The following is a 19630-nucleotide window of genomic DNA, read 5'->3' on the forward strand; positions in this document are numbered from 1 at the left end:
CAAACAAAATACAGAGTCACCTGGTGGCTCACCTGGATAGACCGTCCTCCTTAAAATAATTCTCCAGTTTGTTTTGCATGTAGGTATTTTATGCGGTGGCGTCTTCAGGAGGTAGTTCAGAATGGATGGGTTGAAGAAAAAGTAAGGACCCCCTCCCCCACTTGCTGTAAACTTGACAAGCAGCAGGGACTGCCCCATAGTAAGATCTTGCTTTGAAAGTCAAGCCATATGTACTTTTGTGACTACCTTTCATTCATGGCACTTAACTATATATATATATATGGTTTTAGTTACTTAAGGGGAAGGAGAGAGAAAAGCAGAGCATCACTCTGGCATATGCTGTACCAGGAATCAAACTCAAGACCTCACACTTGAGAGGCCAGTACTTCATCCTCCCCACCTGCACTTAACTTTCTTTCTTTGATTTTGATGTCTTGACAGCTGCTATCATTCTTACAAAGTTGATGTGATTCTTTCAAGCCTTTGTGTCTTTTATTTGAGGGGGTGGGGGAAATGTAGTTAAATATGCATCTTTGCTAATGAGTCCTTAAACTTTGATGACAAAGTTTTACATATAACAGTTATTCTATAGTGCTATGTAATTATTAAATGGAGAAGCTGCAGTCTTGGCAGAAAATTAATAGGAATGTTTGAGTAAAATACAGTGTAAAGCCAAATCAACGACTGTAAATGTTTTAAGTTTTTGACATTTACTAGATCAGAATATTCAGAGCTAGCAGCAGTTGAGAGTGACAGGTCCAAATATTCTCACTCAGCTCTCTTGACACTTACCAGAGGCAAGATGGTGACTCAGGAGGCCCACCTTAGCTTAGTGGCTAAGTGACTGGCCCTTCCCTGTACTAACAAAATTTACTTCTATCACGGGGCACTTTTGGGGTCAGGAAAAGGAGACATTATTGGGCATTTCTATATTTAGATGTATAATAATCAATTTAAAACCTTTTTTAAGTTGACACTAATGATGAGTCATATGGAGTGATAATTAGAATATTGGGACAGGACCTGGAGATTTCTGGGATGAGAAGATTCCACAAATATAAAAATAATTTTCTATAATCCAAGCAAATATTATATATATGTGTGTGTATATATATATGTGTGTGTATATATATATATATATATATATATATATATATATACACACACACACACACACTGTGGGATAGAATTAAGAGGAAAATGAAATGCTGAAAGGTGTTATGATCTGTCATACTTTGGAATGTTCACAGGCACATACATACATGCACAATAACTATTAAGTGCATTTTGTGAAGTTATAACACAGAATTACCTATCTAGCTAAGGTTAGATTCATAAACTACTAACAAATGTAAATTTCCCCAAATGTTTTGTCATTTTATCTTTGCTTCTTTCCCTTATTGACACTGATATTTACATATAAAAATGCATTTAAAAGAACTTAAGCAAAAAATATTTTGCACCTATGAAGACTTGTATTTTAAAAATTTAACCTTTATTTTTGTCCAGGATCACTTGAAATTTATCTTGGGATAATATGGGAAACACAACCTTTTTCTTGGAGGAAACTTTTTTGTTTGTTTGTTTTTGTGTTTTGTTTGTTTTTTAATTTTTGTATTATCTTTATTTATTGGATAGAGACAGCCAGAAATCTAGAGGGTGGGGGAGATAGAGAGGGAAAGAGAAAGAGAGACACCTGCAGCACAGCTTCACCACTTGCAAAACTTTCCCTCTGCAGGTGGGGACCGGGGCCTCGAACCTGGGTCCTTGAGCACTATAACCATGTGCTCAACCAGGTCCCTTGGAGGAAACATTTTTGAGTGATCACCAATTTAAGACCAAAAACTGACAACAAAAGAAGTCGAGTCAGTTTTGTATTTATCTCTTTAATTTTTTTTCCTTTGTTGATAGAGAGCTAGCAGAGGAACACTCCACTTTTTTATATGGTGCCAAGGGTTGAACCCAGGACCCCATACATGTAGACCGTTCACTCTACCCTTGAACAACCTTTGTGAATCTGGTTTTTGTTTATTTAAAGTCTGATTCACTTGCAGTATCTTAATTCTTTATACACACACACAACAAATAGTATACTAAATATTTTTTCTTAACTAAACCTAGTCTCCCGTCTTATCATCCATTCCATTTAAAGTCCACCAAAAATACAGTGTTAGAGCAATTTTGACATCAGAAAGATGGTAACTTAAAAAGAAAAGTTACCACAGGAAGTGCATTACCTAAATTTAGATTGGTGTCAAAATGACTTACTACAAGAAAAAGACAGTGATTCTTCTACCTCCTGTTCACCTTCCTAAATCCAGATTAATTATATTTTCTGTTGGCTGTTGTGCAGATGTACTTAAGATTTTTCTTTCACTTCAAAGGATTACCCATTTTTTATTTAGTAAAATAAACTAGGTAAGAATTAAAATAAACTAGGTAGTAAAATAAACTAGGTAAGAATTGCAGTTAACTGCCTTGTGATTTTTGACTCAGAAAAGAACCATTAGTTGAGTGTGTGCTCAACTTGCCACTAACTTACTAAAAGACAGGAAGAACTTCTACTTTGATGATATTAGTCACACAATGGAGCATGATCAAGTGATACTCTTTCTAATGCTAACAGACCACTTATGATGAGGATTTAGAGGTAGTCTGAATAGAATTTTCTCTTGTTACTGGCTTCGTTAGAAAGTCAAACCATATTTTAAACTGGTAGTGTTCTGAAACTTCCTACAAATATAGAATGTATTAGTATTTTTAACAAAAGTTCATAAGGCAAATGTAGTAGAATTGTAGTTTTTATTTAAAAGTTCTGCTTTATAATTTATTAGAATATGTATGCTATCAAAATGCACGGTGTTCTTTATATTTCCCTCAGGGAGCAAGTTGATTTGACACATGAAAAATTCATAGAGTCAGAAAAATGAGAAATTAAAGAAATCAAATCCAATTTTCATTTTGTAGAACGTTTTTAAAAAATCTTTCTGACTCATTTTCTGCCTGAAATAGTTTAAACTAACTATTCAAATTGATGTGGCTAATTTGAGCATTCAAATAGATGCCTAAGCAAAACTTTGAAGTATCTTGGCAAAGCCTTTTAAAGGAAGGCATTAATCTTTTTGTCTTGTGAAGAAATCATGCTTAACAAAGTAGATAAGGACTAGAAGAACTTTTGATGAGAATAAAAGTTTATAGAACTTAAGGAGTGGAAATGTTTAATCCAAAATTTAGTGTGATCAAAACTTACATGGCTACAACAGAAAATACCATAGTCGTTCAGTATTTTAAGATTTATTTATTTATTTAAAGAGAGAGAGAGAACAAAAACAGATCATCATTCTGGCACATATGCTGCCAGAGACTGAACTTGGTACTTCATGCTTGAGTCCAGAGCTTTATATCCACTGCATCACTTCCCGAACCACAATCAGTTTTTTTCTGGGTTTTTTTTTTTTTCCTCCAGGGTTATTGCTGGGGTTTGGTTCCTGCACTACAAATCCACTGCCATTTTTCCCATTTTGATGCCCTTGTTGTTACCCTTATTATTGTCATTATTATTATTGTTGTTGTTGTCATTGCTGTTGTTGTTGGGTAGGACAGAGAAAGACAGACACCTGCAGACCTGTTTCACTGACCGTGAAGTGACCCCCTGCAGGTGGGAAGCCAGGGGCTAGAACTAGGATCCTTGCTCAGGTCCTTGCACTTGGCGCCATGTGCACTTAACCTGCTGAGCTATCGCCTGACCCCCTCAAATTTTATTTCTCAACAACTTAAAGCGTATAGACATTCTGAACTTGACTGCTTTGAAGAACTCTTAAAGTAAACTTAAAACAACTAGGTCATTGTTAAATATGGATTCCAAATTGAAAATTGACCAGAAATAAACAGAAGCAAAGCAATTTTTATCTTTAGTAGGAAAAATTTCAAGATAGAGTTTTCTTATGGTAAGCTGATTGAAGTCAAATAGTGCCTATAGTTTGGGCCTCCAAAGAAGTTCATACCTGACTGTCATAGACAGATTGCTTTAATTGCTTTTCAAGAGCTAGGCTTTTTTTTTTTTTTTTTTTTTTTGCCTCCAGGGTTATTGCTGGGGCTCGATGCACCATGAATCCACTGCTCCTGGAGGCTATTTTTTCCCTTTGGTTACCCTGGTTGTTTTATCATTGTTGTGGTTATTATTATTTTTGTTATTGATGCCATTGTTGGAAAGAACAGAGAGAAATGGAGAGAGGAGGGGAAGACAGAGAGGGGGAAAGAAAGATAGACACCTGCAGACCTGCTTCACCGCTTGTGAAGCGACTCCCTTGCAGGTGGGGAGCCAGGGGCTCGAACCAGGATACCTCTGCCGGTCCTTGGGCTTTGTGCCACGTGCCTTCAACCCACTGCACTACTGCCTGACCCCCCCCAAGAGCTAGGCTATTTTATGGTTGAATTTGATCAACTCTTTAAGTGGCAAAGATTTAGTATTTGGAAATTAGGTTTAATATGGCATAGAAAAGACTAGAAGATAGTATAATAGTTAGGCAAAATGATTTTCATTCCGGAGCCTCCCAGGTTCCAGTCTCCAGCACTACCTTCAGCCACAGTTGAGCAGTGCTCTGGTAAAAAAAAAAACAACTTAATTTTTCAAAATTATAAAACAAATCTAATTCAAACCATCTAAATTTTATATACAAAAATGTTCTATTTTAAACTCATCTTTTTAGATATAAGAATAGATTGCGAAGAAAGAGTCATGACTTTCTCACAGAACTCTGAAAGTATGTATAGTTATTTTTCTCCATGATAATTTTAATTGTACTTTATTTGTATGGCGGAAAAAAGAAAAGGGGTCTAAAGTCAGACTGTTAATAATCTATATTGTTCAAACTTCCTCTTTTTTTTGAGGCTAGAGCATCCACTGAGGAAAATAATAAACTTTTAGTTGTTACATATTTATTTGGAAATTTCTCGTCTGAGACAGTCTGCAAAGTTTTCTCATGAGGCAACTTTCTATTCCCCTTATCTCCACAAACATGATAAGACCAAAGGGCACATGAGCTATGTAGTACGGATACATGGTTTCAGAGAACTATAGGAAGCCTTACAGTTGATCAAAACCACTTTCTTGTCTCTGTAGCTCTTTTTAGTATCTAACTATATGATATTTATCACACATTTTAAAATTATAAGTTAATAGAGTTAAAAGGAATTCATCAGATTGACTGAGTGTCAATTACTCTGTTCCAGGTACTTCCCTTGGAATGTAATAAATATTTAAAGATGTACATTTATGTTTATGTATTTAGCAACGCATGATAAACTTACACTTTAATGAAATGTAACTTCCAAAAAATTATCTATATGCATTTAGAAAAAAATTAGCTATTAAGTGAGTATTTGAAGAAGTACAAACAGTTTTGCACACTGTTCAACCCAGTTGGCAATGGCCTAGTGGGTGTTCATGAGGTAGGTGACGGAGCTGGGGATATGTGTATGGGTATCCAGACATTATTTGCTTACTTATTACCGCCAGTATTATTGCTGGGGTTTGGTGCCTGCATGACTCCAGTCTTCCCTGTGGCCATCTTGTTCTTTCTCTGTCTCTTTCTGGTAGAGAGTAAAAGATAGAGGGGTGGAGGTGGATAGCATAATGGTTATACAAAGAGACTCATGCCTGAGGCTCCAGTGTCCCAGGTTCAATCCCTCACACCACTATAAACTAGAGCTGAGCACTGCTCTGGTAAAATTAAAGAGAGAGAGAGACAGAGTAGAGCTACTTGCAGTACTGTTCTACTGTGAAGTTTCCCTCTCCTACTGGTGGGGATCTGGGCCTTGAACCTGGGTCCTTAAGCTTGGTAATATGTATGCTCTACTGTGAGCCACCACCTGGCCTCAGGAGCTGGTTTTTTTTGTTTTATTTTTTTTTTATTCCTTTGCTCTGTTTTTTTTTTTTTTAGTTGTTTGTTTTTTAGATTCATTTATTCATGAGAGAGAATAAATGGCCTTGCATATGTGGTACCAGAAATGGAACCCAGTGCCTCACACATGCAAGTCTTGTGCCTACCACTGAGCCACTTTCATGACTGCTTATCGTTGTAATAGTATGAAAATGTAGCTACCACCTTTATAAATGCAAAAGTATACCTTCATAAACTGTGTCACTTCGGACTCAGCCAAAGAGCATGAATGTGCACTCCACAAGGGGAAACATGGCTGTTGCTGCTGGAGAATCTACACTCGGTGTCTCTAAGTGACATTTTTTTTTAATTCTAATTTATTATTGGATAGACGGAGAAATTGAGATAGAGAGACAGAGACATGTGCAGCCCCACTTCACCACTCATGAAACTTTCTCCCTACAAGTGGAGACCAGGGACTTGAACCTGGCTCCTTGCACAATATAATGTGTGCGCTTAACCAGGCGTGCCACCACCTGGCCCCTCTAAGTGACTTTTGTCTGTCTGTGCTGACTTTGGAACTTGACCTGTAGCTAAGATGTATTTCTCCAATATGTGATGCCTGCCTTTTCTATTAAAAATGAATGCATAGACTATGGGCTTGGAATTGCCCTAATTAATAGGAAGGCCTGGGAAAAGGGTCTCCAAATTATTGATAGGCTAGTTAGCTCTATACAAATCATGAAAATATCACTGCAAAACAAACAAAAAGGAACAAATTCAGCCTCTACATGAAAGACAGGAATTGTCAGTAGAATAAAATTGTAAGCTGTTCCGCTTTAAGTGTATCTCATATCAGATGTAAATGATTTAGTTTGGATTGCCAGCATAGACAGAAAGGGTTAGTCATGGTCAAGGATTCCACATCTATGCAGTGACTTAGGAAAAACTGCTTAGCCACTTTTCATGCTGGTTCATATACCATTTTGTCAGCCAACATGGCCAGTGACTTGAGAAAGCCAGTGTCATTTGAAACAGAAAGTGCAAGCAGGAAAAAACACCACTCAGACTGAAAATGAAAACTTAGCTGGTTTATTACTTTAAGTATATTGTGCCCCCCCCCTTCCCTTAAAAAAAGAAGAACTTTAAAAGGAAACAGACCTTTACTAAGTGCTGAGTTTGCATTTTATGTAAATTTGTAAAATCGTATGTCTGTTTTTTTTTTGTTATTGTTTTTAGAAGACTTGACCTCAAAACCCAAACCTCATTTCTTAGTCATAGTATAAACATAATTAGAGTTATACATACTTGTTATTAATGATTAGCTGAGAATAAATGGGATTTTCTAAATTGCCAATTAATCACAATTTCTAGTCCAGTCATCTTTCTATAAATGAGGCTATTGAGAACCAAAAGATTAGATAATGTATCCTTTGTTGATTTAATTAAATGATCAGTTAACTGCTTAAGCCTGAAATACGAGAGTATTTGCATGGTTTGGCTATGGTAGTTCAGTGGCACCTTAGTTCAATTAGGTTATAACTGCAAATGAACCTGTGCAATTGGAGCGGGACTAGATAAACTCTTCTGTTTGTTAACTACAGCCTGGCAGTGAGCTGGACAACTTGGAGGAGATTTTGGATGACTTACAAAATAGTCAATTACCACAGCTATTCCCGGACACGAGACCAGGAGCCCCTGCTGGATCAGTTGACAAGCAAGCCATCATCAATGACCTCATGCAACTCACAGCTGAAAACAGCCCTGTCACACCTGGTGGAACCCAGAAAACAGCACTAAGAATTTCACAGAGCAGTGAGTATGAGATATTGATGGTTTAAGTATGAGAGATGCCAAGAAGCGTATATAGGATGACAATCACAGACAGAGATTATTAAAAGCTGATGCAAACAGCTTAGTCATTTCAAGGTTTTTGTGGTCAGATAGCACCATCTACTGTTCTAGTCCTTTGAAACAACATTCAAAATGGATTCTAGTAAACATTGCTTTCCAACATTCTATAGTTAATTTTGACTGTCATATTTTCTTCCAAGTTATTGCCTTAGAAATAGTATTTAATATAGATATTTACATATTTTAATATATAACTGAATACTTGAAATATAGAACATGAGAGTTCTCATTTTTTTTTAGAAATAATATACCATTAAAATCTCAGAATATTAATCACTGTACCTTTGAGGACTGCACTCATTAAAAGGTAGCTTGTTCAGTCTTCTAGGAGTCTCACACCAATTTTACATGTAACAGATGCATTTTAACCTGCACTTTAATTTTAATTAGTTTGAAATAAAACAATTTTATACAATATTTCTTATTTCTTTTGTTTAGATTTTTTAAGTTTAAGATGAACACTATAAGCATTTAACATATAAACTTAATAATTATCCAAGTTATCTACTAGTATTAAATGAAAAATATTTATTTTTCCTATACCAGGGTCATAAGTTATAAAGATAATTGACTACCATAGTATAAATTAGTAAACTGGATGCATTTTTCCCTCAAGTGCAGTTTGATTCAAAACTCAGCATTTGCTTTCAAACCAGAATGACAGCTGTCAACCAAATCAAAAAATACTTTAAATTATTACATGTTTTTTAAGTGATGCTTGATTATTGATAATAAAAATGGGGTTTTGCTTTTATTGCTCAAGCCTGCCCATTTTCTTGGGAATTGGATGGGAGGTAAGAGTCAAAGTTGAGACATAAGTAAAAAATAAACTGAGAATTTATGCTTATAAGCCAAAAGGCATTAATGAAAACCTGCATGGGAACTCCTCTGCCTTCGCCTCCTATTGATACTAGATTTTTGAATGGTAACCACATAAAATCCTGAGGAAATCTTGATTAAGTATGTATATAATTTTCATCCTAAGTTCTAATTACTGTAAATGTGCTGTTTCTGTTACTGTATAAGTATTTATTATTTCTATCCCAAACTGTATCTGTAGACTCAAGAGAAAGTGAAGTATTTCTTTAGTAGATCTATTCTATAAATTATGATTCAAAGGAGGTCTCGAAACTCGACATCAGGCTCAACCTGACGCTGTTGACTGGCTACGGAAGAAGGGCAAACGCTAGAAGAATAATTATGATCTTGATATTTGTAATTTTTTTTTTAGATTTTATGTTATCAAATTAATGGTTGTCTTTGTAGTGGTATAATGTATTAGTGTGGTATATGGTACATAGTTCTTATTAATGAAACATAAATACCATTTCAAATTGGAATATAGGCCACCAAGGTATTGCTGGGATTTGGTGCCTGTATGAGCACTCCACCAATCCCAGCAGCCTTTTTTTTTTTCCAAATAGAGACAGAGAAATGGAGGGATGGAGGAAGGGAAGGGAGATAAGAGATACCTGTGGCACTGCTCCACCACTTGTGAAACTTCCCTCCTACAGGTGGAGACCAGGGACTTGAACCCAGATCCTTGCATATGGTAATTTGTACACTCTCCTGGGTGTGCTACTGCGTAGCTTCAAATGTGTATGGAATTTAAAGAAGCTGTATTTATATTATTAAATGTGGCAGCAGAGTAATGTGATACCTACTTCATATAGCAGATTTCATACTTTAGAATCTGATTCCAATGAGAATAATCACTTTTATCCTAATTTACTGCCAGGAAAATCTCATTAAAAAAAATGTTATCCTAACATCTAAAGCACACATAGCTGTTTGATGCTGTATGCAAATACCTATAACTCCATAGCTATGACAAAGTAATATTCCAAAATTTAAATGATATACTATAAAACTCTATATAAATTGTTACTTGACAAAATTAACTGAATATTATAAATTACCATTGGAAAGAGAAAATAATAGTAAATGATACTTTTTTCCCCTAAACTGTCAATAAGTAGAAAGCTATTGATGAGATTGTGAGTTTACATTTTGACAATGCATAGATATACTTTTTTGTTTATGAATTTGTTCTTTTACATAGGCAGTTGGTCCCTGAGATACATACCTCCTGTTATTTTACAGAGGACATTTTCCCTGAACACTATTTCTATTATTTTATTTTTCACTATTCTTTATTAACCTTCAATTTTCATTTGTTTTCTCCTTAGCTTTTAATAACCCACGACCAGGGCAACTGGGCAGGTTATTGCCAAACCAGAATTTACCACTTGACATCACATTGCAAAGCCCAACTGGTGCTGGACCCTTCCCACCAATCAGAAACAATAGCCCCTACTCAGTGATTCCTCAGCCAGGAATGATGGGTAATCAAGGCATGATAGGAAACCAAGGAAATTTAGGGAACAGTAGCACAGGTAAGGGTTCAAATACACTGTTATTTTATTGGTGAGATATTTTAAGTGATGTCTATTTGTTCACATCAAACTAATAGAATATTTGAAGTAAAAATTTTGTTAGAAATTAGTATTGAATAGAAAATAATAGAAAAATCTATAAATTTTCACTGGTGGTGGCATATGGAGCTTCAGGAAGCATTTTATTCTGTGTTACTTTCTGAGGTGTCTAATCATTAATGCTATTACAGTTGCTATTCTAGGTACTGTAGTGGTGTGTGTAAGATAGTCTGCTGATGGCTAGCATCTCCTACTGATGACTTGTCTTTAGAAAATTGCAGGATGAAAGTTTAAAAGAACAATTTCAGCAGCAGTATGATTGAATTAATAGTAATGGATCCAGGATTTTATTTATTTATTCATTCATTTATCTTATCAGAGAAATACTCAACCCTGGCTTATGCTGGTGCTGAGAATTGAATCTGGGACCTTTCATGCTTTAGGCATGACAGTGTTTTTGCATCACCATTAGGCTACCTCCCTAGCCCGGGGACTCCATTTTTGAAGGTGTGTGAAGTTTTGCCTATGATCTTGTTTGGACTTTGACCTACTATAACTTAAGGTCTCTGCTAATTGCCCACACACACTTCCTATGTGGTAATCACTGTTTTAGCAGCTACCATATTACCAAACCTGCATGTGATTCAGGCTAGAAATCATTGAAGCAGCACTGGTGCTGTTACACCAAGCTCTGTACTCTGTAACACCTATTTATCACATTTGTGAAAGGGTTTTCTTTTCTCAAACTGGGATCCTTGTGCAGGTCCTCATGCTTCATCCTATGTGTGCTTAACCCAGTGCACCACCACCCGAGCCCCTTAAAAGGGTTTTCTAATGCTGTGCTATTCACAGCTTAAAGCTGTCTTCCTTTATCAAAGAGAGGTGGTAGAGACAACGTCATTGAGCGAAATGATAACAATAAAATAATTTTTTTAAGTATTTATTTTATTTATTTATTCCCTTTTGTTGCCCTTGTTGTTTTATTGTTGTAGTTATTATTGTTGTTGTCGTTGTTGGATAGGACAGAGAGAAATGGAGAGAGGAGGAGAGAAAGATAGACACCTTCAGACCTGCTTCACCGCCTGTGAAGCGACTCCCCTGCAGGTGGGGAGCCGGGGTTCGAACTGGGATCCTTATGCCGGTCCTTGTGCTTTGCACCACCTGCGCTTAACCCGCTGTGCTACAGCCCGACTCCCTAAAATAATTTATATTTAGTGTGTTTGACAGACTTTTTTGAGTTGAGCATATGATGCCCATACATACTGAGAATAACAACTTCAGTTATTATTTAGTTATATCATGCATGGAAAACATGAACAGTGCTATAATAAAATGATGTATTTGTTCAACAAATATTTATTGGCTGTCTACCTACCATTTATGCCAGGCACTTATTACTTAACTAATTTACATAAACACAGGATTTCTATTTGAATATTTATTTACATTTAAGACTTAATGTTGATTATATAAATAAAATACTGCTTTTATAAAGTTGTTTCAGTGAAGAAGAACAAATATTTAGCAGTGACTATTATAGCATAAGAGGATTTTGAGTTCTTGTAGGAAGCTTACATAGGAATTAGAAGCTACACATACATTCAAGGCTGGGCAGATGGCAGCCTAAGAGGACACGTGTCTAGGTGCTAAAGGTCATACAGTACCTCTGCTGTATTAAATTTTTTTAAAAATCCCCAAAACTAAAAGCACTAAGAATATCCCAGTTATAGTCACTTAGTTTTGTTGCATTATGAATGCTTTTCCCTTCTGCATTCTAGACATATGTTTGCACATGTTTGTTTTAGGTTTTGTTTTGTAATTGCCACCAGAACTGCTGCTAAGGCTCAGTGCCTACACAACCAATTCACTGCTTCTGCTGGGCCTCCCCCACTCTTGCTTTTTGTATAGAAACAGAGAAACTGAGAGGGATGGGGGAGATGGAGGGAGGGAGAGAGCAATACCTACTGCACTGCCTCACCATTTATGAGGCTTCCTTCCTGCAGGTGGAAACTGGAGGCTTGAGCTCAGGTCCTGTGCATGGTACTGTGTGTGCTCTGCCAGGTGCACCACTAGCCAGCCCCATATATGATTTAGATAACGGATTTTTTTTAATTGAAATTTCTTTTCTGCCATAACTTTGTATGTGTATGGTTCAAATTTAATCAGGCATAGATTATATATAGAGAGATAGATTTATATATGTGTGTCATTCTAATTAATTATTCACTCTTAATTATCCTTCTGGTTTTTTTCTGTTTGTTTGTTTTGTTTTGTTTTATTTTTCCATTGGAGAGAGGCAGGAAAATTGAGAGGGAAGGAGGAGATAAAGAGGGATAAAGACAGAGAGACACCTACAGCTCTGCTTCACCACTTGTGAAGCTTTCCCCCTGCAGGTGGAGACCAGGGACTTGAACCTGGGTCCTTATGCACTGTAATATAATTATCCTTCTATAGCACATTTTTCACTAATAGAAAACACCCACAATCCATGTTCTCTCCACTTCTTCAATATGGTCTATTTTTAACTGTTTTAATTAAAGTAAATAGAAGTCAAGTCATATATCTTACAGCAGAACCTTTATACATTCATCACAAGATATTTTAAAATGAAGGGCCCTCATTTGTGATTTCCTCTCCTTTGGGATATCAAGTTTTAGCAAACATTTGGTCATCGTTAGCATCCCAGGTCAGCTAGAACAAATACTTGCAAGGCTTGGGAGTATTGTGCTATTATTGCTGAAAGAACTGTTAACATCTCAAGTAAATACGGATTTTTTTATAGATCTGTCCTAACCCATTCTAGATCTATATAATGAAGAATATGGAGTACTGAAATAATTGAAATTTCTTGCCTTAGTCTTAGCTATAACACACTACAGTAAACATCAGAAAGATCCTGTAATTTCTCTCAGGCTTGGTCAGCTTTGAGGCTTAGCAAATTAGGATACTCTGACAGGCATTCAAGGATCTGAAAAGCTGGCATATGCTTTATAGGCTATTATCTGTGATTTAGTTGATAATTAGAATATTGATTATCAGTTTTTACCTTGGTCCTCTTAGCCTCACCTCCGTTTTGGAAAGTAAAGTATTGACGTGTATGTCAGCTAATGTGATTCACTTCCTCAGGAAGGAAGTTGGGGTTATCCACACACCACAGCACCTGTTTCTAAGTACATATGGGAACAATTTTTAACAGCTTTTCTGAGCGATGAAGAGTGGCAAGTTTATGTTGTGAAAAACTTTTTTGTAGTAAAGGCCAATTCTTATTTCTTAGTCGAGGTCCCACATCTGTTCCAATGAGAATGTAAGGAACTGGGCTAATTGTGCTTTACAGAGTGATCATCTAATACAGAATAAAATCATCTGGTGTTCAGACATGCTGAATATGTTTTCAGTTACTGCATCTCTCAGTTTCCTTTGGTTTACCAGCAGGAATGATTGGTAATAATGCTGCCCGACCTACCATGCCATCTGGGGAATGGCCACCTCAGAGCTCTGCTGTGAGGGTCACCTGTGCTGCTACCATCAGTGCCATGAACAGACCAATCCAAGGAAATATGATTCGGAACCCGACAGCCAGCATCCCCATGAGACCTAACAACCAGCCTGGTCAAAGACAGATGATTCAACCTCAGGTCATGAATATAGGTGAGGCATCCCCAGTCCTCTTTGCTTTTTATGTTTATGCTTTCTTAGAAGTACCAGCTTCATATGTTCTTTTCAAGACCTGGTCCTAATTTGCAGCTTAGGTCATCCCCCCTGTGCCAAGCTGTCCTGTTAACACAAGTACATAACCATCCTTGTTTCGTTTATTTTCATTAAATTACCGGGTCTCAGCTTACTGGACAGTGACATAGAGTGTCACACTGTGGGTGCTCTGTATGTACTGCTCTAAAGGTATATTTCAGCATATGGCAGTGGTTCCTAGTCTGGTTGGTCTTCAGAGTCAGCTCAGGGTTTTAAAATGCATATTCCTGGGCCACTTTTCTCAGCTGCTAAACCAGACTCTCCCATATCGTATTGAAGACATAAGACCTTATATAACATCTTACAAAAAGTGAGGATTCTCTTTGGGTACAGTTCATATGTTATTAAAATTAAAGCTCTGATATATTTCATGATGGCATTTATAAGAAATGTTCAGAATAGACCAATCTTTATGCATAGAAAGTAGATTCATGACTACCTAGGACTGTGGATCTGGAGGGAAATAGGAAATGACTTGATTGTCATGGCATTTCTTTGGGGGTAGATAAAATAAAGATGTTCTAAAATTGATTATGATGATGGTTGAGCAGTTTTGCAAATAGACCAAAGTCCACTCAATCATGCTCTTTAAGGCTTGAATGGTGTGATGTATAAATTATATCATTAAAGTTGCCATTAAAAAATTAATGGCCTGTGCAATTCCTATCTGAGCTTATTTTCATTATTATCGACACCTTAACCTTCCTCTTTTATATTAGCATGATTCCAATAAGTTAATGTTTCTGTACTTTTTCTTATAGTTAGATATTGCACAATGAGTAAGAGCGAAATTATCAGTGGAAGGATGCCAAAATTGTTTTGACAAGATAATGCAAAATTCTCGTCCTTCCTCCAGCATCAGTTTTTCTTACCCAGCTATTTAATTGCTCAGGGCATTTTAGATTTTGTTTCTAAGAGATACATTTGGCATCAGATATGTTTCAGAACAACTTAATTAGTTCTGAAACATAAATTTATAGAATTTGATGCTTGCATGCAAAAAAACTAAACTGACCAGATTTTTTTTTTCTTGTTTCTTAAAACTACAAATTCAACAGAAAGGTATCTGGTGTAATAGAAGATAGGTTCACAGATAATAATAGCAAAAGAAACATGACAAAATCTCTATTATCCATTAACTTGAAAAAGAACTCACCAAACACAGCCACTTGGGTTGTCTGGCCTCTTCTCTGCCCTGCTCTTAGTGGAAGTGAGTGAAGTGTGATTTCCAGGAGCAAGTAGTTTAAACCAGCAAGTCTCAAAAATACGGTCTATTTCAACAGTGTCCTTTCAGGGGGGTCTACAAGATCCAGATAATTTTCATTATAATATTAAGACTCTTTGTCTCCCTCAGTCTCATTCTGTCATGGGAATACAGTGAGGTTCACTGTGTTGTGTGGTGTCACAGTAGGTGAGATGTGAAAGCACGTAGGAGATTCTGACTGCCTTCTGTCAGTCCAGACACTAATATGATTTGCAGTGATGTGACAAAATATATATATATTTAAAAATTGTATTTATTGAGGCTGAGTGATGGTGCACCTTACTGTGCATAAGGATCTGGGTTTTCAGGGTAGAAACAGGTCAGCAGGAGTCTATTTTTCTCTCTCCTTCTCTATCTTCCCCTCCCCTCTCAATTTCTGATTTTTAACTAAACTATTAACTATTGTTTTTATTTTCCAGTACAATAAATATTAGATATGACTCACCCCTAAAAAAGTTGTTTAAGAATATATAGACTCCTGAGTAAAACAGTTTAAAACTGATGGTTTAGTTATTCTCTAAAGTGGGTTATTAGCCTCATGTTTATAGTCTTTTTATTTTCTTTGCTTAAGAACAAATACTGTTTTACTTTTACAAACTTATCATGGCTTCTGCCCATTTTATTTTCTATAGAGCAGATATTTCACTTTGTATTACACAGCAGAAGTAAATACTTCCTTGACTACGACCTATAAATTTGGGGTGCTTTTCCTTTTTCAGGGCCATCTGAATTAGAGATGAACATGGGGGGACCTCAGTATAGCCAACAACAAGCTCCTCCAAATCAGACTGCCCCCTGGCCTGAAAGCATCCTGCCTATAGACCAGGCATCTTTTGCCAGCCAAAACAGGTGAGTCATGTGACCATCCACACAATCCAAGAGTGTAGCATCATGAGTTCAATATACTGTACTTTTTTTTTGCCTCCAGGCTTTGTTTTTTTTTTTTTTTTTTTTTGCTTCCTGGGGCTCGGTGTCTACACTATGAATCCACTGCTCCTGTGGCCATTTTTTTTATTATTCTTTTTATAGGACAGAGAGAAATTGAGAAGGGAGGGGAATATAGAGAGGAAGAGAGAGAGATAGACACCTGCAGACCTGCTGAAGAGATTATCCAACTGAAGTGATTGAGGGGAGGGTTCAGAACTTTGAAGAAAGGTATGAGTTAAGAGATAGAGGTAGCAGGAAGTCAGTCCAGCTGGCTACATCACGTAATCAACCTAAAGATTAGCTACTGAAGCAACACAGTAAGCTGAGGGTAGCAAAGAATGGTTATGTTAAAAACATTTCACCACATTAAATAGTAAAAATAAATGGTATTAATCTGAAGGTCAGACTGAAAGAATAAGTTGCAAATAGATCTACAGAGGATATTAAATTCCCGACTGAAGATCCTTTTCGTCAAACCATTGAAAAACCTGCGGGGGGCAGGGGGATGGTATATTAACAAATTTGATTAAGTTTTCCTGTTTCTGATTATCTCATCATTTTTGTTTCTAGGGTGATCTCTTTAATTATTTTTGAAATACTTTGTATTTGTTGTGCTATGATTTCAATCCAGTATATGTAGGTTTGAAGTCATCTGTTTTACTTGGCATTTTGTATATTCTATACCATTTAAATTAATGTTCACAATCAATTCTGGAAGTTTTTATTTTAAGCTATTGTCTCTCTGTTGCCCCTCCTCCATTTTTCTCTGTCTCTAGGATTCTGCTAAGACTTGTTACATCTTTTCTTTCTTTATCAGAGTGTTCTGTGTTGTCTCTGGACCTTAACCAGGAACAGGCTTCCCCGCCTCCCCACACCGCTCCGCAGGCTAGACAGAGACAGAGAGATAGAGAGAGAAAAGGGAAAATACCACAGCACTAAAGCTTCCCCAAGTGCAGTGAGGATTTGGGTCAAACCTTGGTCACTCGTGTGACACTGCTGACACACTATGTAAATTGAGCTACCTTACACTGCTCCAGGATATCAGAATTTTTAAAATTGTAGGTAGGTAGGTAGGTAGGTAGGTAGGTAGGTAGGTAGGTAGGTAGGTTGGTGTGTGTGTGTGTGTGTGTGTGTGTGTGTGTGTGTGTGTGTGTGTGTGTGTGTGTGTGTGTGTATACACCTTTTTTTCTTTTTCCTTTTTTTGTCATCTCCACAGCTTCACAACTTTGGGTTGGCTTTTTCAGATAGAGAGGGAAAGACAGCAGTAGAGGGAGAAAGCAAAGATACCAGAGCACCAGCTTTCCCCAGTGTGAAGGGGTCAGACTTGACCCTGGACTGAATGCATGGCTAACCGCACCCTCCCAGGCTGGCACTTCCTCTCACCATATTTCTATATTCATATACTCTTAGTATATGTGCTGCCAAAGCGAGCACCCTAATTCATATATTTTTATGTCCTTCTCCCTGTTACATTTGGAGTAATTTATTCATATTCTAGTTTATTAGTTTTTTTTTTTTTCCCACCAGAGTTGTTGCCGGGACTCAGTGCCTGCACGATGACTCCACCATGCAGAAGTCATTTTTTCATATTTATTTATCTTTTAAACTTTTTTTTTTTTTTAATGAGAAAGATACACAGAGACCATAGTACTGCTCAGCTCTGGCTTATGGGTACTTGGAATTGAACCTAGGACCTTTGGTGATGCAGGAATGAAAGTCTTTTTGCATAACCATCATGCCATCTCCCCAGCCCCTTTATTTATTTTTAAAAATTTTGATAGGGAGAGAGAGGGGGAGAGAGAGAGAAGCCTGCAGCCTGCTCTGCAGCTCGTGAAGCCTCTCCACCACCAGGTCCTCACTCCTGGTAACTGGTGCGTGGCAGTGGCATCACTGCCTGACCCCATTCATTAGTGACCTCTAGAAATGTTTAATCAAATCATATTTTTCATTTCTAAATGTTCTACTTTCCTGGTCATTTTCCATAGCCTCTTATTATTAACTTATTTTTTGTGATTTCATCTTTCAGTTTTTAAAGATTATACTTATTATTTTTGAAATTTCTATATCTAGTAACTTTTATCTGAATTTCTTGGAGTTTTTTTTTTGTATTCTTGGAATTTTATATCTAGTTACTGACTCATTCATAGTGACATATTTCTCTCAGTATTTTGGTTACAGCACTTGAGTCAAAATTGAGGCTTTTTTCTTTCTTTTTTTATTATTTTCCCTTTTGTTGCCCTTGTGTTTTTTTTTTTTAATTGTTGTTTTTATTGATGTCGCTGTTGTTAGATAGGACAGAGAGAAACGGAGAAAAATGGGCACAAGTGATGAAGTTTAGCAGGATTTCTGAAGTCTCATATGGGTAGAATACATTTCTAGAACTTGTTTCTTTAAAATGTAAGTTGGGGGAGTCGGGCTGTAGTGCAGCGGGCTAAGTGCAGGTGGCGCAAAGCACAAGGACCGGCATAAGGATCCCTGTTCGAACCCCGGCTCCCCACCTGCAGGGGAGTCGCTTCACAGGCGGTGAAGCAGGTCTGCAGGTGTCTTTCTCTCCCCCTCTCTGTCTTCCCCTCCTCTCTCCGTTTCTCTCTGTCCTATCCAACAACGACAACAACAATAATAACTACAACAATAAAACAACAAGGGCAACAAAAGGGAATAAATAAATAAAATAAATATTTAAAAAAATTTTTAATAAATAAATAAAATAAAATGGAAGTTGGTTTCAGTATAAGTCCCACTCTAGGATGAAATGCTTTTTATCATAATTTGCACTGCACACAGCTGAAAACTGCCCATTTTTTTCTTCTCCATATCTTAAGGGAGTAAAAAATGGATTCAGTGAGGCTTAAACCAAACAAAATAGTTCCAAATATGAGCCCTGCAGTAGAACTTACGGGAAAAGTTTTAGGCCTAGTTACTCTACTCAAAGAAGAGATTAGGGGAACTGCTTTCTCAACTGTCTTAATGAGCTAAAGGAAGGAGTGGGGTGAGTGGTTTTAATCAGTTCAGTTAGGAAAGAAACTTTGATTTTCAAACCTCACTTTGCCAGTGAACCACCTCTGAAGGTGTAGTAAAAGGCACATCTCTGGGCCCTGATGCTATGGTGCTGGTTTCTGTTTGTTCACTTGCTGTCTCCATCCCGTCACCACCCCACTCCCACCCAGCACTGGGCCTTCTTCACTCCAAGAAGGAAAGATACCTGGCTTGAATCTGGGATGTATGCATGACAATTGACAGTGCACTGTCCAGGTGAACTAGATCTTGCAAGCTTGATCCTGTGTTTATAACAAGCCCATGGTGACGCCATCTTCCTGGGTCCTCTTGGAAAAATAGCAGAACCAATCAGGAGCAGTGCAGAACCTCCACTGCTGGATTACTTGGGACTGGGGTATGGTATAGATGGTCACTATAGTCGTGTTTTGAGGTCACACTTTCTCAGGACTCTTCCATATCTTTAA

General features: G+C 37.1%; 1 protein-coding gene across 4 annotated transcripts in view; it reads left to right on the plus strand.

Moving 5' to 3' along the window:
• NCOA2 (nuclear receptor coactivator 2) overlaps window positions 1-19630 on the plus strand; it is a 154359-nt gene that overhangs the window by 100159 nt on the left and 34570 nt on the right. The window contains exons 11-14 of one of the 4 annotated variants that reach the window (XM_016190028.2): window positions 7487-7697; window positions 9986-10192; window positions 13661-13879; window positions 15962-16091. In XM_016190028.2, the coding sequence (XP_016045514.1) occupies window positions 7487-7697; window positions 9986-10192; window positions 13661-13879; window positions 15962-16091 (767 nt within the window). The remainder of the gene's footprint in view (window positions 1-7486; window positions 7698-9985; window positions 10193-13660; window positions 13880-15961; window positions 16092-19630) is intronic. The other 3 variants (XM_007527202.3, XM_016190039.2, XM_060200461.1) reach the window with 3 other exon arrangements.

This window comes from Erinaceus europaeus, chromosome 1, assembly GCF_950295315.1.
Source record: "Erinaceus europaeus chromosome 1, mEriEur2.1, whole genome shotgun sequence".
Taxonomy (NCBI): domain Eukaryota; kingdom Metazoa; phylum Chordata; class Mammalia; order Eulipotyphla; family Erinaceidae; genus Erinaceus; species Erinaceus europaeus.